At 41.3% G+C, this 15,175-nt stretch overlaps 1 protein-coding gene across 1 annotated transcript in view; it reads left to right on the forward strand.

Annotated features, from left to right (window-relative positions):
- The window catches only part of Pid1 (phosphotyrosine interaction domain containing 1), a 229,150-nt gene extending 214,735 nt beyond the window's left edge, over positions 1 to 14,415 (forward strand). Inside the window, exon 3 of the mRNA XM_042679079.1 lies at positions 12,310 to 14,415. Coding sequence (XP_042535013.1) covers positions 12,310 to 12,786 — 477 coding nt within the window. The 3' untranslated portion in view covers positions 12,787 to 14,415. The remainder of the gene's footprint in view (positions 1 to 12,309) is intronic.
- The last annotated feature ends 760 nt before the right edge of the window (positions 14,416 to 15,175 follow it).

Consider the following 15,175-nt stretch of genomic DNA (forward strand, 5'->3'; position numbering starts at 1 on the left):
TGAGACTTGATTTTCCTTTATTGAGTATAATTCTCAGGAAGTCAGATCAAATTTTTGTACCAAAAAGTTTACTCTTTTTAATTGTGACATGGTATGAATAGAGTTTAGTGGCATGGAATTCCTTTTCCTACCAAGCCATTTTAGCCATTTACCAGTAAAACGTTAGCTACTTTATTCATGTGAAAGGTTTTGTGTTAACGTGTCTTTGGTGCTTGAAATGCATGGTAATTGCAGTTAGCTTCAGTGTTCCTTTCCTTTCTTGTATCCAGACTTCCTTGGCCACTTATTAAGAACACTAGACTTATAATCAATAGATTTGTATGTTTAGTGTATTACCTTCAATCAAACAGTTTCTCAAATTATTCTTTCTAAATGTTTAACGCCCTATGTGTTTCTTTCCTAATGGGTTGTGTGCTACAGAAAATAAACGGGTAAAGTGCTACATGGACTAAAATTGGTGACATTTTTCACCTGCTACAACCCTTGTTCCTTGAATCCATTCATCAGGATAACTCTCAAGCAGTGTGCTGGATATTGATTTATCATTTAGAGCCTTTTCTCATTGTGTACAGTTTAGGGCCTACAGTGCACTGCTGGCTTGCAGTCTCCATTTTCAGAATACTCTACAGATTAGAAAGCAGAGAGGGAGATATCAGACTTGTCATGAAATAAATTATTCTCGTGTCTCTGGGAGGAACAGTGCTAGGTGTGACCATACTCAGGCAAGCTCACTGGAAGAGACAACATGAGAGTATCTGGATTTCCATGTGGTGTCATTTTTATTAAGTGACTTTGTCATCAGGGGCATCCTTCAATGCCTTCACAATAAATTGCTTCTGTCTTTGACAGTGACAGTGACAATGACAATATTTCCAAACTTCACACATCTCCAGGACCCAATTGATAGAACAAATTGCACGGTGGGAAGACAGCCTGATAAGTGCAAGATAGGATATAAAAATCAAGTCACTTTGCATCATTGGAACAAAGTTATAATATGCATAACAGAAGTAGAACTGTCACTTAACTACCTAATGGTGAGAGTGTGTTATGGCTAAATGTACATCTCTAAATTAGAGTTAAAAACTCCATGCAATTATTCTCCAATATCAGAGGTTCAATTAATTTATTCCCCTCATGATATACATTTATATGATAAAAAGAAAATACATCTCCCAGTAACATTTTTATAAATGCACTTCTAGATTTTTATCAGCATAACTGAGACAAATAATTGGGGGGAAATATAAGCAATTATAATAAAAGTACCCTCAGTATTTATGGCTTTATGAAAAATATTGTAATAAATATTACTTAAGAAAGAGATTGAATAAATATATGACACATTTAGGAAATCTGTATTCTGCTTCTAGCATTGTTGATATTGTTAAAAAGTATATATAATATCCTGGCCAAGCAGTTAATAGGCAGAGACTTTGTGAGTTGTTTTCATGGGGAATGGTCGCCATTTTCTCCCCAATCCTTGTCTGGCTATAGGGTAACTGGATTTCCCATTTGTCTAGTGAAGCTGAAATGGGATAGGTCCTAGAATGGTAACTAAGACTCACTCCTTCACAGATTTGATCTCCAACCATGTGCAAATGACTCACAAAAGTCCTTCAGGGTCGTGGACCTAGAGATGCTTTCTACAAGAAAGGGTGCCGGGCCTGCTGTGAGTTGAGGCTGGCCTTCATTTGAGGCGCTGCTTCTCTGAGGGCTGTACAAGGCTCTGCCCACCACGGTGTTGGATTCTAAGATCCGTATTGACAATATGACACCAGGGGCAGGGTAGGGGCCCTTGTAGCACGCATCACGTTTGCTCTCTGCAGTAGTGCGTGCTTGCTTTGTAAAACAGCATTTCAGAGGATTTTAGGAATTTGAAATCTTAGTATTCCCTATGCATACTCTCATAACTATTCAGGCTAGCTTCTTCATTTAAATCGTGGGCTATGCAAACACATTTCAGGTTAAGGACAGTTTAACTGGGGCTGGCTACATATCACTTTTAGAAGGTTTAATAAGCTTTGGTAGAATGTCACCTTTCCCAATCCCCCTTGGTCTCAGTATGAGCACTTAAAGGAATGGCTGGATAAATGATAGCTAAAACCAGAATGAAAGATGGTAAGGTCAGATCCTCTTTAGGAAAGGGATAATAGCAGCAGAAAGAACCTTGACCCTGGGCCAGAGTAGTTATGCCTACGTCCTTTCCCCCCTCCACCCCACCCCCCAGTGATGGGCTGTGTAATTTGTGATAAGTAGCTTCAAATTTGGGGGCATCAGAATCACAGTGTCTGCAATAGGACATTATGTGTGCATATGTTTGTACATGCACATATATGTGTATTTATATATTTCTCTATTATCTGTCTGTCTGTAATCCATTGATCTATCTCTATTGTCCAGTTTAACATGAAGTGAATCAGGTAGTAAATGAAGACTCTGCAGGACAGACTGAAGTATGGACTGGCCAAGCAAGAGAAAGGGCAAGTGCTAGCTTTCCCGGCAGGACGTGTCAGGCAATGGGAACTTGTGTTGCCACAGTGGAATGGAGCGTGATTCATGAATGGAGGGCTGGCTGGCAGGCTGGAAAACTCATGTTTGTGAAGGGGACGTTCTGAAGACCCAGGTCTCTGCTGGTCTGACACCATCAGCCCTTTAGACTTTGTTCTCTGGGGACCCCTTTCCCTAGCTCCTCCATGTGCTATGGTATGCTACAGTAACCCCTAAAAGCCTCTTCTGTCAGCATTGGAAAAGCCCACTGGGGCTCCCCGCAATGTCTGTTTAGGGTGTCGGTATCTGCCAGGGAATGACACACGAGGGAAACTTTCCTTTTGGCTGTGTATTTCTCTCAGAGTGATTCAGTTGTACGTTTCTTCCCTAGGGAAGACGGTGGTATTTACCACATGTTTCCAACCTGTCATTATTCCTTCTGGAGACTTCTAGTCATCTTACAAGTCCCTTTGTTCCTACAGCCTAGGTGAGGGAGGGCTTCTACAACAGAACTGGGCTTCCTTTTGGATAAATTCGGTGTTCGCTGTCACTTGGTGGCTCCAGAAATTGCTCCTCTTAAGAAAGGGATGTTAAAGAAGGGGCTCATTCAGCTGGAGAACATTCACCTCTGTCATAGAGAGGCAGGAGAGCAGATCACAGTGACCAGCCCTGACAGCGGGGCGTGGTGAGGTCGCACCAGAGTCCTGCACTGTTCCTCCAGCATGCTGGACCTCCCTCCCAGGGGACGGGGGAGGGAAGATTCCCACAGGAGAACAACGCGGGGAGGAGGAGAGGCCTCTTTTTTTCACTCAAGTTCCTTTGAAAATCAAAGTCCTCAGCTTCATTTCTATTAGGTTAGGTTTTAATAGAGCCATGAAAATCATTATAAATACTTTCCTATGCAGAAAAGTCACTTTTTAAAATTTTTATTTATTTTTTATTGTGAAAATACTGTACAGAGGGGTTACAAGGGGCAAGATAATGAGTACATTTCTTATCAAGCATTGTAGCCTCCTCCTTTGTTTCCCCTTCCCATCCCTTCCCAGCCTCCCACCCCTCCCCCCTGTTCCCTCCACAATCCTCCCCCTCCCCACCAAAGTTGTAAAGTTTGTTTTTGACATGACAACTTGTACTTCTCATTGTTGCAACGGGTCCACCTGTATCCTTATTTAAACAACTTGGTTTTCCCCTTCCCCTCCACAAATTATACCGACATCAAATACAGTGAAAGCAGGGGTTATATTGTGGGGGAGGGACATACAAAGCAACAAAGAAATAATCTTATAAATGCGTTAGAAACAAATGCATGAAAGAAAAAAAACATTTGAATACATATCTTAGGGTTCATTTTCCTAACATCACCTTATCTGACCTTTTCTGCTTGACTCATACATATACTAGATATTGCAAATAAGGGAAACCATGGGACCTATGTTTCTTTGGGCTTGGCTTACTTCACTTAATATAATTTAGAAAAGTCACTTTTTAATAAACTCCACTGGTGTTTTTTCTGGGTCTGTTTAGGAAGATTTGATCGGAACCAGCTAGTTTTAATCAAGAAGAATCGGGCAGAAACTGCTAAGCAGCCCTTGGCATTGGAGGGTGTGTGTCTGCCTCCTTTCTGGTGGACTCTGTTGTATTTGTCATCAATATTAGATGTGAATTGTGGTTGCTTCCAGCAAGTGCTTGGAGTGAATGCTGACCTCGTCACCGACACTGGGGAAGAATAGTAGAGTAATCCACTTTCAGCTCTTTTTTTTGTCAGTCATAGGACTTGAACTCAGGGCCTGTGTGCTGTCCCTGAGCAATTTTGCTCAACACTAGCCTTCTACCACTTTGATCTACAGCATTTTCGAGTGGTTTATTGGAGATGAGAATCTCATGGACTTTCCTGCTCTGGCTGGCTTAGAACCACCATCCTCAGAGCTCAGCCTCCTGAATAGCTCAAATTATAGACATGAGCCACGAGTGCCTGGCTACACTTTCAGCTCTTTTCCATTTGCAGGTTTAGTAATACTGTACTTTGTAAAGTGAAGCTAATAGACCATTCAGAATTGTTACCAGAACAGGTGATTTCTCTGTGTGTTTATTTGCTCATGCAATATTGGGTATGAAATTTTCATCTTTTTCTAAGTTCTATAGTGTGTGTGTGTGTGTGTGTGTGTGTGTGTGTGTGTGTGTGTGTGTGTGTGAGTGTGTGTTGCGTGTGTGCATGCACGCACTTTACTGGAAGCTCAGGGTGTTTATAGAGTGTGGAGGAGCATATCCATTGCACATCTCAGCACACATTGCTTGGGTTTTTCTATCTACCAACAGTAGTCATGTTAAAACTGGCATTTCCTCATCAATTATGAGAACAGTCATAGTTTTGCTAGTTCAAAGTACACTCTGGCCTTTCTTCTTTAGAGGGGATTAAAGAGATTACTTGGTGCCGATGAAGTCATGGCTGATGTGATCTGCTGAGGCTTGAGAATGACTAAGACATGGTTTCCACACTTCTTAAGGACATCAAAATTTACAGATGCCCAAATCCATTCTACGAAATGGCATAGTATCTACACAGAACCCACACACATCCTCCTGTGGCCTTCATAAAAATCTTTTATGTAAATTAATTATACGAATGTGGTACTTACAATGCGCATGTAAGCTACTTGAATCAAGTGTGTTAATTTTTTTCCTGATTTCTCTCCCTTCTCCCTAATCCTTTGTAACACCTGTTGGTTTTATTATGCTCTTCTTATACATGTATGTATGTTAATTCGTCAGGATTACCCACTACAGCTAAGATGTCACAATGTCTCTAAAGGTCTAAAGATAAGAATAAAGAATAGATGGCTGAGAGAAGGTATCAACAATAAAAATGGTGCTCATCTAATAGCAAAGTGCTGTCTTTTGAGGCTCTTTCTTCTATGCAATTTTCTTCATAGATCATTAAAACATTGTTGAAATCCCAACACTTTTCTGTCTAAGGTATGGATTTGTGCAACTTTCTGACTGGTTGCACAACTGGCTGTGTCTCCTGTTTGAATTGAAAGCTGTGGAATTGTTAGTGATGGCACTACTGCATTCTGATTCACAGAGTTGTCATTTAATTAAATGGGTACCTGACCTTTGCCATCAGATGTAACAATTATTATTCACATGTCTGCAGATACTTGTTAGTGTTGATTTGAGATGCCACACATTTGATAGTTACTGTGCTATTCTTGTGTTACTGGTGAAAATGGGTCAGGAAATCACATCTATACATACTGTATTGTGCCTCAGGGTTCTAAAATTATTTTTCTAAATACCTATACATTATTAAATAGTTTTAACTACTAGCTTATAAAAACCTTTTGAGCTACTAAGCTCTGTTGTATTCTTTGAAGCACACCTCTAAAATAAAACTTTATTTGCCTTAAAATGTTTAGTTTATGGATAGTAAATATTTATAAGTAGAATTACTTTTTTTTCTAAGTTGTTGGAAGTTTTACAACTATGAAATTGCTTTCCTTTGGTGCTGAATCATCTGTGGCTTCTAATAAAAATTTCAAAAGTCCTTTTTAATTATACCATGATGTAAGTCCCTGTTTTCATTTTTAGAAAGAAATGTGTGTGTATGCACTTGTGTGTGTATGCATGCACATGAGGGAGAGAGAGGGAATGAGAGGGAGAGAGAGGGAAAGCTTAAAGCAGATCAAAGGACTTTCTTAGCCTCCAGGGCATTTTTTCCTATCAAATATAAACAGTTATTTCCAGTTTCAGTGGAGAGGAAGAAGGAATATACTTCACATCAGGCATTCAAAGAACTTTCCTTTCCCCATGAGCTTTTTAAAAGATTATTTTTGGTCAGAAAATGTACACAATATAAAAATTACCATCTTTACCAATTTTGAGTCTAGATTTCAGTGGTTTTAAATGAATTCATGATGTGATGTAACTGTGGCCAATGTCCACCTCTATTAATCTTTTTATCTTGTAGGACAGAAACCCCTTGAAACCCTTCACCCCTTACAAAGTAACTCCCCATTCCCTTCCTACAACGCCCCTGGCCAACACCATTTTCTACCATTTTTCCTATTTTAAATACTCCATATAAGTGAGATCGCAGTATTTATCTTTTTGTGACTAGGTTACTATGCTTAGCATCATGTCCTCAAAGTTTCTTTCTTTTGAAGGCTACATAAATATGCAAATAACTAAATAAGTTTGCATAAACAAATAAATATAAAATGCATATATTTTCTATATATGTCTTGAAGGATGCTTGGGTTGACAAAGCATTGTAGTGTTATAATATTTCACTGAATCTGAGCATACAAATATCAAGATCCAGCTTTCAATTCCTTTGGGTACTATTCAGAACTACACAGAACTGCTGGACCACTTGATAGTTTTGCTTTAATTAAAAAAATTAGCTTTCTTCCTGTTTGTTAGGGCTTAAGTTTAGAGTTTGTGCCCCTTAAATTTCACTGTGGTTAAGCGTTTGATTGCTGGGATGGCATTGCTGGGAGGTGGTGGAAGTTTTGGACTCCTTTGGGAAAGTATGAAAAGACCAAGCCTGCCATTGTTCCCTCCCCTGTGTCATTTCTCTCTTTTCCTGTTCAGGATGGGCTCCAGCCTCCCACAGGCACACAGGCGCCTGCCTCCCTTCACTGCCATCCACCATGCTTAGTGAGGAACACTAATGCAGTGCGTCCCAGTCCCAGCTTTGAACTGCCAAAACTTTAGGCCGAATAAACATCCTTTTCAAGATGTTACCTCTACCAGCATTTCCTTTACTGATGAAATGCTGATGAGTAATTATATATGGCATACACACACACACACACACACACACACACACACACACACACACACACACACATGGCTTATCTTTCTTACTAAGAGCTTACAAGCAGTCCAGTTTCTCCATTTTCTAGCCAACACCTTTTATTTTATTTATTTTGAAAGCCATCATGCTGGTGGAATTGATGTGGCAACTCTTTTTAATTTGGCTTTTACTTTCCCTGATGATTAGTAATATTGAACATCTTTTCACGTGCCCCTTGGTCATTTGTATCTTTGAATTTTGTCTGTGAAATATCTGTGAAAGTCTCTTGCCAATTTTTGTTTGATCTTTTTTGCTTTTTTCTAAGAGCCTAGCTTGGATATCCTTGTTTCCCCACACTTATTTGTTAAGAAAGACTGCCCCTTCCCCAGTGAATGGTTTTGTTGAAAATCACCTAACCACATATGGATTTAGCTCTGAGTTCTCTGTTCCAGTGGCCTGTCTGCCTCAGACTATCTTTGAATCCCTCTAGTTAATTCTTCATTTCCATTACTGTACTTTCCAGCTCAAAAGCCCCTTTTACGCTTTTGTTTTAGGTTTTCTGTCACTTGTTGATAATGTCAGTTCTTCTTGACTTTCTCGGAATCTTTCTTTAGTTCTGTGATTATCTGTGCCTAGTGCATCTGCCATTGCTTCATTTGAGATACAGTTTCTGTGGATTCATTCCCCCATTGAATAGATCCTATTTTCCTGGCTCTCTGCACTCGACAATTGCACATTTGAATCTAAGGATGTGGTAACTCTAGAAATCAGATCCTCTGACTTCCCAGGTCTTTGTGTTTGGGATTTATTTTTCGATGCATATTTGTATTACTGGTGTGATCTGTCACAACCCCAAGGGCCAGCCTGGGGTGCATACTTAGATTCTTATTGGAAGTTTTTGAACTTGTACTTTCACTATGCAGTTGTTTTTAATGCCTAGTCCTCAAATAGGAATTATAGAAAACAGTGAGGAGAAGAGGGAACTGTTGCTCTTTAAATCCCCTGGCAGTATCTCACTTCAGCAGAAGAGAAAAATGGCTTGGAGCAATGAGACAGGTACAACAACAATGCATCCTCCTTCTTTGTCTGAACCTCTGCTAGGAGGGTGCTGTCAGAGCACAGATTTCTGCAAGTGGGGTACAGGATCTTCCAGAGATATGCATGGAACCACCTGACACAAAACTAAGAGTGGGGGCATGGGGGGGACTGACACTGCCAAAGGCTGAGAAGGACCAACTTTACTGTAGTCTATCTCTTGAACTTTCCTTTGAAAGTTGCAAGCCTCCAAATGGTCACGACAGATTCTACCAGTGCATGTGTTGTCAGGTAGGACATGAGATTCCAGTGCTTTCTAGTCTACCATTTTCCCAGAATCATGTCTTCAACTTCGTATGCTTTGAAACTATTGAACACAAAGATGTGAAACCAGGAGTTCAAGGCCAGCCTGTGATATATACCAAGACTGTCTGAAAAAAAAAAAAGAGGAAACAAAGATGCTGTGAAACAGAAGGAAGTTATTCATTCATGCTACACCTTGAGAAGCCTCTTAACTTTATGCTGAGAGAAACCAGACAAAGCTTCATATATGGTGTGATTTCAGTTGTATAAAACAGAAAATACCAACTTATAAGGACAAGAAGGAGAGGAATAAGCTAGTGGGAGTGAGGTGGGTGGAGGTAGTGAACTGTTGGATGGGTGTAGGGTCTTCTTTGGGGGTGGTGACTGTAATATGGAACTGGGTAAAACATATAGTTGTTCAGAAGATTGCTTAGAGTACTGAATCACATGCTTTAAGTGGTCCATTGTAGATGACATGAATTTTACTTCCATCCAGAGCAATAAAGCCACAAAAAAATAAAGAGCTGTTTTATGTGTCATGAACAGAAGACAAGTTTTTAAAAAGCATTATTCCAGAAATCTATGTTATGTGTTTTCTCCTAAATCCATCTTTGTCATCTGACTCTACCCTAGAGTAACACGGTGAGCTGATTGGCTGGTGGCTCTCTTTGGGGAATTGGGAGCATTTTCCCCTTCCACCTATGCCCAAGTACCTCAGTTTTATACTTGATTGTCATTGTCTCTTCCTCCCCTGATACACACCACCCCTGCCGTCTGCCTGCATTCCTGCTATTTGTTGGTCTTCCCCTTCCCTCTTTGTGACATCAGAAAACAATTCTTCTGCAGTCCGATATCTACAAATGGACTGGCTTTGCATCAGGAGCAGCAGAAGCTCAATTGCTCAGATGATACACAAGCCCTCTCTCGCTGCTGACCACTCCACTGCGTTGGCCCAGTGGCCAGTCAAGGTGGAGAGGCCAGTTTCCTAAACCAGTCGATGCTTGGCTGAATAGGCTTGGCTGTTCCCTCGTCCCTTCTGCTTTGTCTCTTTTTGGATCGCTGCACTCATCCCCAGCTGTAGAGACCTGTTGCCTGGAAATCCAGAGACTCCACCCCCCCTCTCTGAGGTCTTCTGCTATTGGGGCACCTTCCTTCCCTCCGCTGAATGTTCCATGTTCATTACTGTGGCCCATTCATGCCCTCTTCTTGGTCCATCTTCCTTCCTTCTTCTTCATATCTGTGGGTGCTCAGCCAGAGGTTTGTGTAGAACCACTTCACCTGGTAAGTAAACAGTGGAGTGAGGATTTAAAATTGTGTTTTGCTTGCCTACAAGACTGCTTTGAGTGACTGTACAGTCCAGGTTGACTTTCAATGCATGACCCTCAGGAGTGCTGGTGTTACAGGTGTGCATGGCCATCTCTGACAAACAAATACATCTTTAAAAGAAAACTCTAGGCTTGGGCGCTGTCCCTGCGCTCTTCAGCTCAAGGCGAACGCTCTACCACTTGAACCACAGCGCCACTTCCATATCTGAGTCAAGCAGAAAAGGTCAGATAAGTTGATGTTAGACAAAATGAACCCCAAGATAAGTATTCAAATGCTTTTTTTCTCTTTCAGGCAATTGTTTCTAACACATTTATAAGATGATTTCTATGTTGCTTTGTATGTCCCTTCCTTATGGTATACCTGCTTTCACTGTATTTGATGTTGGTATAATTTGTGGAGGGGAAGGGAAAAAACAAATAGGAATACAGGTGGACCCATTGGAACAAGGAGATGTACAAGTCGTTATGTTGAAAACAAACTTTACAACTTTGGTGAGGGTGGGGGGAGGTGAGGGGAGGATGGGAAGGGGAAACAAAGAGGAGGCAACAATGCTTGATAAGAAATGTACTCATTATCTTGCTCATGTAATTGTAACTCCTCTGTACAGTATTTTCACAATAAAAAAATTTGTCCCCAAATAAAAAAAAAAGAAATATGTAGCTAACACTTGTTGCAGAGATACCCAAACTGCAAAAGAATACCTATCCCCAAAGTGTCCTAAATGTTTGATATGAGCCTTCAAAGATTTACTAAATATGGACATTGATTTGGACTGACAGTAACCAAATAGCCTGTCTCAGTTGCCCTTGTTTGGGTAGACATTTCCCCTCTTTACCTTCAGAGCATCTATTGTAAACTTGATTATGTATAATTTCATATTATTTCTTAACTGATCTTTTAGATTTTATCTATTAATGTCTACTTTTCATTCTATCTTTTGATAAATAAAAAAGATACATACCTTCTTGGCACATCATAAACAATCTATATTCACTATTATTGCTGATGTTGATGTGATTATTTTAGCTTTCACACTGCCTGTCTAGCTAGTCAATAAGCCAGCCTTCTAGTCTTATCTCTTCCTTTCAGTAATTCTCACATAGCCAACCCAGTGCCGCTCATCCATTGGGAAATTGTTTGAGTGGGAAGTAAGGAGGCCTTGCTTCATCTTAAAAAAATTATCTCAGGAAGGAAAACAATCAGGCTTTAGGCTATGATTTAAAGAGAGCATTCTTTGTGTCCTTGGCATTAGCTAGGAGCAAGCAGCCTAACTGAAATCAAATGGAAAGATTTCAAAAGAGGACCCAGCAAGGAGATAAATGTAATAAAAGTTTTGTTTTTCAGATTCTGTTCCCTTTTGATTCCTTGTTATCATTAAATTCTCTGCATGTTGGGTTGAAAATAAACTTTCAGTGACCTTACGATTTTTAAAGAAATGCCAAATCAAACAAAAGATTCTAATCACTCATTTTTAATTTAAGAGGAGGCAGGGAAGGATGACTAGTTCTCTACATATTAGATTTTTAAAAATCCAAGTCTATTTAAAAAACTTCTGCTACATTTATGAAGTAGGGACATTATTAAGGAGAACGGTAGGAATTTTGAGAGCCGTGGACAAGATGAATCCTCTGTGCATCTCCAGTGGGATTCTGCAAATGTTAAAGAACACGGGCTCAGTTCCTTGAAGCACTATTCACCAAAGCTAAGGTATAGAATCAGCCCAGAGGCCCCTCAGTGGACAAATGGATCAAGAAAATGTGGTGGATATTCACAATGGAATTTCACTCACGTGTTGGAAGGAATGGTATTGTACCATTTGTAGAGAAATGGCAAGACTTGGAAAACAATCATGTTAGGTGCTCAGAGAGACAGAGGATGCAAGTTCTCCTCTATATGTGGAAGCTAAAATTTTGCTTATGAACGTAAATATGTTGATGCAATTGTCTACAAATGTATTAACTGAAGTATGTATGATAGACTCCCGCGAGAACCCAGTAGTATAATTCCTTAGAAAGGCAAAGTTCAACGAGATAAACCCTGGGAAGCAGGTACTTGAACGGGGTTGGGGCTGGGATCAAAGGGAAAGGAGTCCATGAATGAAGGGGAGAAGAGGGGCAGAATACAATCAAGAGCTCAATGTACATCCTATAAAATTAAGTGAAAGAGGAATGGGGAGGGAAGGGGGGGGGAGAACGTGGAAAGGGGTGGTAGTGACCACCCTCACAAACCTCTTTGTAACGTGGCAACTCCTTTGTACAACTACTTAAAGATAATTTAGCAAAAGGAACTGAGACCAAGAGAATCCAGAGCCTCTGGCTGGCTAACCTCTCCCCTGGCTTCCTGTCTCCCGCCCGCAGGTCACCTATCTGGGCAAGGTGTCCACCACAGGCATGCAGTTTTTGTCTGGCTGCACGGAGAAGCCAGTCATTGAGCTCTGGAAGAGGCACACGCTGGCCCGAGAGGATGTGTTCCCAGCCAACGCCCTCCTGGAGATCCGCCCTTTCCAAGTGTGGCTGCATCACCTCGACCCCAAGGGCGACACCACGGTCCACATGGATACCTTTCAGGTGGCCCGCATCGCCTACTGCACCGCCGACCACAATGTGAGCCCCAACATCTTCGCCTGGGTTTACAGGGAGATCAACGATGACCTGTCCTACCAGATGGACTGCCACGCCGTGGAGTGCGAGAGCAAGCTGGAGGCCAAGAAGCTGGCCCACGCCATGATGGAGGCCTTCAGGAAGACGTTCCACAGTATGAAGAGCGACGGGCGGATCCACAGGAACAGCTCCTCCGAAGAGGTCTCCCAGGAATTGGAATCGGATGACGGCTGAGAGGGGGGAGGGGGGACTGGAGGTTGCCCCAGCCAAGGCTTCCAGAGGCTTCGCCAGACCATTCAAATTAGGGATGAAAAGACTGCCACTCTCCGGGCCCCACCCATGCTTGTTAAATTCCGAAGAGCAATTCTCAATCTAAAGAAATGTATCATTAAAGTGTAATTATGTGACATTGCAATCTGCTGCTGCTGTGACTGAGAGGAGGACGGGAGGGGAGTAGTGGGGGATGGAAGGTTCTAGTATTCTCTTCCTAGTGGTGGGGTTTTTTTTCCTTCTATGCCAACACCTTCTCAGGGGAGATTTCGATGCCAGTTTTCACCACTGTCAGGCAGAGACTCCGTGGCTTTGATTTGCAGGACCATTCCAGTCTGCCTTAGGGAATCCAACAGCACCTTTGAGGTAGCTTCAGATGGAGGGAGAGATGGACAGAGGGAGGCCCAGGGTGTTGATGCCCACGAGGAGGCCGCAGTTGGGAGAGGACACCCCGGAATGACCGAGAGCTCTTCTCCGGTGGTGGCATGTCGTAGACTGTCTCCTCACTACGTGAATCAGCACAGTCCTTATTGAGCTTTACGACTAACAACCCAGTAGTCGGCAGTTAATTCGCAGTTTGAGATAATGCTTTTATTTACATGAGTATATCAAGTAGTACCTTGTATCGTATTGTAGTCTCTTCATCTATTTCCTTGGAATACTTGCATCTACTAATGATCTCCTCTCTCCTGCTGCAACATCCATCTCTGTTTCCCTTTCTGGTGTCCCTAGAGAGATGGGTCCTCCACACACAATGCAGGACACCAAAAGGGAAGAAAATAACTGAGCAAGCAAAAGAAATGACAAACAAATCAATTAGGACAACATCACAAGAAACCCCGGAAGGAGGGAAGGAGTAATCAGACTCTGCCAAGGCTGGACTTAACTCAGCCCTTGGTGACTTTATGACCATTTCCTTAGGTGATGGCCCAATTGGAGGAATTCTGTAAGACAAGCTTTGGACGGCATTTGAGTTGGGAATGAATTAGAGAAACTCAGCTCATCTAAAAAAGCCCATACCCATCTTCCACCTCAAGGGAAATCTTCTTATCTTAAATCTTAGAGTCAGAAATATGTGATTATTTGTGGTTTCAAAGGAGAAATATTAAAATGATTTCTCACTAAGGCATCCTGAGGTTTCTCAGTTTCACCGACCTTTAAATACCATAGAGTCGACACGGAATGAAATTGAGAGTGCTTGTTAAAATGCGTACATTTAAGGCTGAAGGTATATGATTCTGTTTCCATGTAATACTGCTCCTTTATAAAAGTCTCTTTGTACTCCTGGTCATGTTAGGACGCTCAGATGCCTTAGAAGCCTTAAATGAGAGCTAACCCGATGCAGAGAGCAATGGTGTCGGCATTTGGTCTGTGTACCTATGTGTCTGTGTATGTGTTTGTGTGTATATGTATGTCCTCATGTGTGGACCCAGTTTTCAGGCATGTACAGTAAGCATGGAATCACTGAGGAAGATTCTCCTGCCTCCTGAAGTTGTGCTTGTTGCTTTATGACATATGTAAACTATTATTTAGCATAAATGCATTCATTCTTTAATAAAAATATGTTTGCATTAATAAAGCCGAGGAGTTTCATATTGGATGTGTGCTTCCTTTGTTCAGGCAATGCAAAATAGGTCTAACAGAGTATGCAGTGTGCTTCTACTTAAGAGTTTTATGAAACTTGGCCCCCAATAATTCATTCCTTGATTGATTGCGTCTAAAAGTCTTCCGTGTGTTTTTTAAATGGCTGTCCCTAGGCTGAGATGGGAACATCAACAATTGAAGTTGTTTGTGTGTTGAACTTATTTCAGGGGTGAATCTCCCGAACATTATTGGAAATAATGACTATTTATAAAACTATCTATACATCTTTGGAGAACCCACACTTAAATCTTAAGAGGTAAGCACTGAGTACTTCCTTCTGAAGAGACTTAGTAAAAAAAAAAATGTTTCCTCCAGGCCCTGCTTCCCTAAATGACCCCATTAATCAAGCAATGCTGGTGGCCATGGTGTGTTCCGAGATGCCCTGGAATCAATAACAAATATAAAGGCTTGTAAGGAGAAAATATGGGTGCCTGCTAAAGACATGAACTCTTGTAAGACCTACTATCAACATGTTCTGATTGAGTGGCATTTGTCTCCAGTTGAATCTCTCTCCATTTCAGTTGCACTCTATTATCCTTGAATATATATATATATATATATATATATATTATATATACATATATATATGAAGGAGAAAGGGAGGGAGGGAAGACAGGAAGTGGGAGGAGAAGGAAGATGAAGAAGAGGAGAAAAAGAAGGGGAAGGAGGTGGAGAGGGAGTGAAGGAGGAGAGGGAGGAAGAGGAGGAA

Source organism: Dipodomys spectabilis, unplaced genomic scaffold (assembly GCF_019054845.1).
Source record: "Dipodomys spectabilis isolate Male_0828 unplaced genomic scaffold, ASM1905484v1 ptg000051l, whole genome shotgun sequence".
NCBI classification, from domain to species: Eukaryota; Metazoa; Chordata; class Mammalia; order Rodentia; family Heteromyidae; genus Dipodomys; species Dipodomys spectabilis.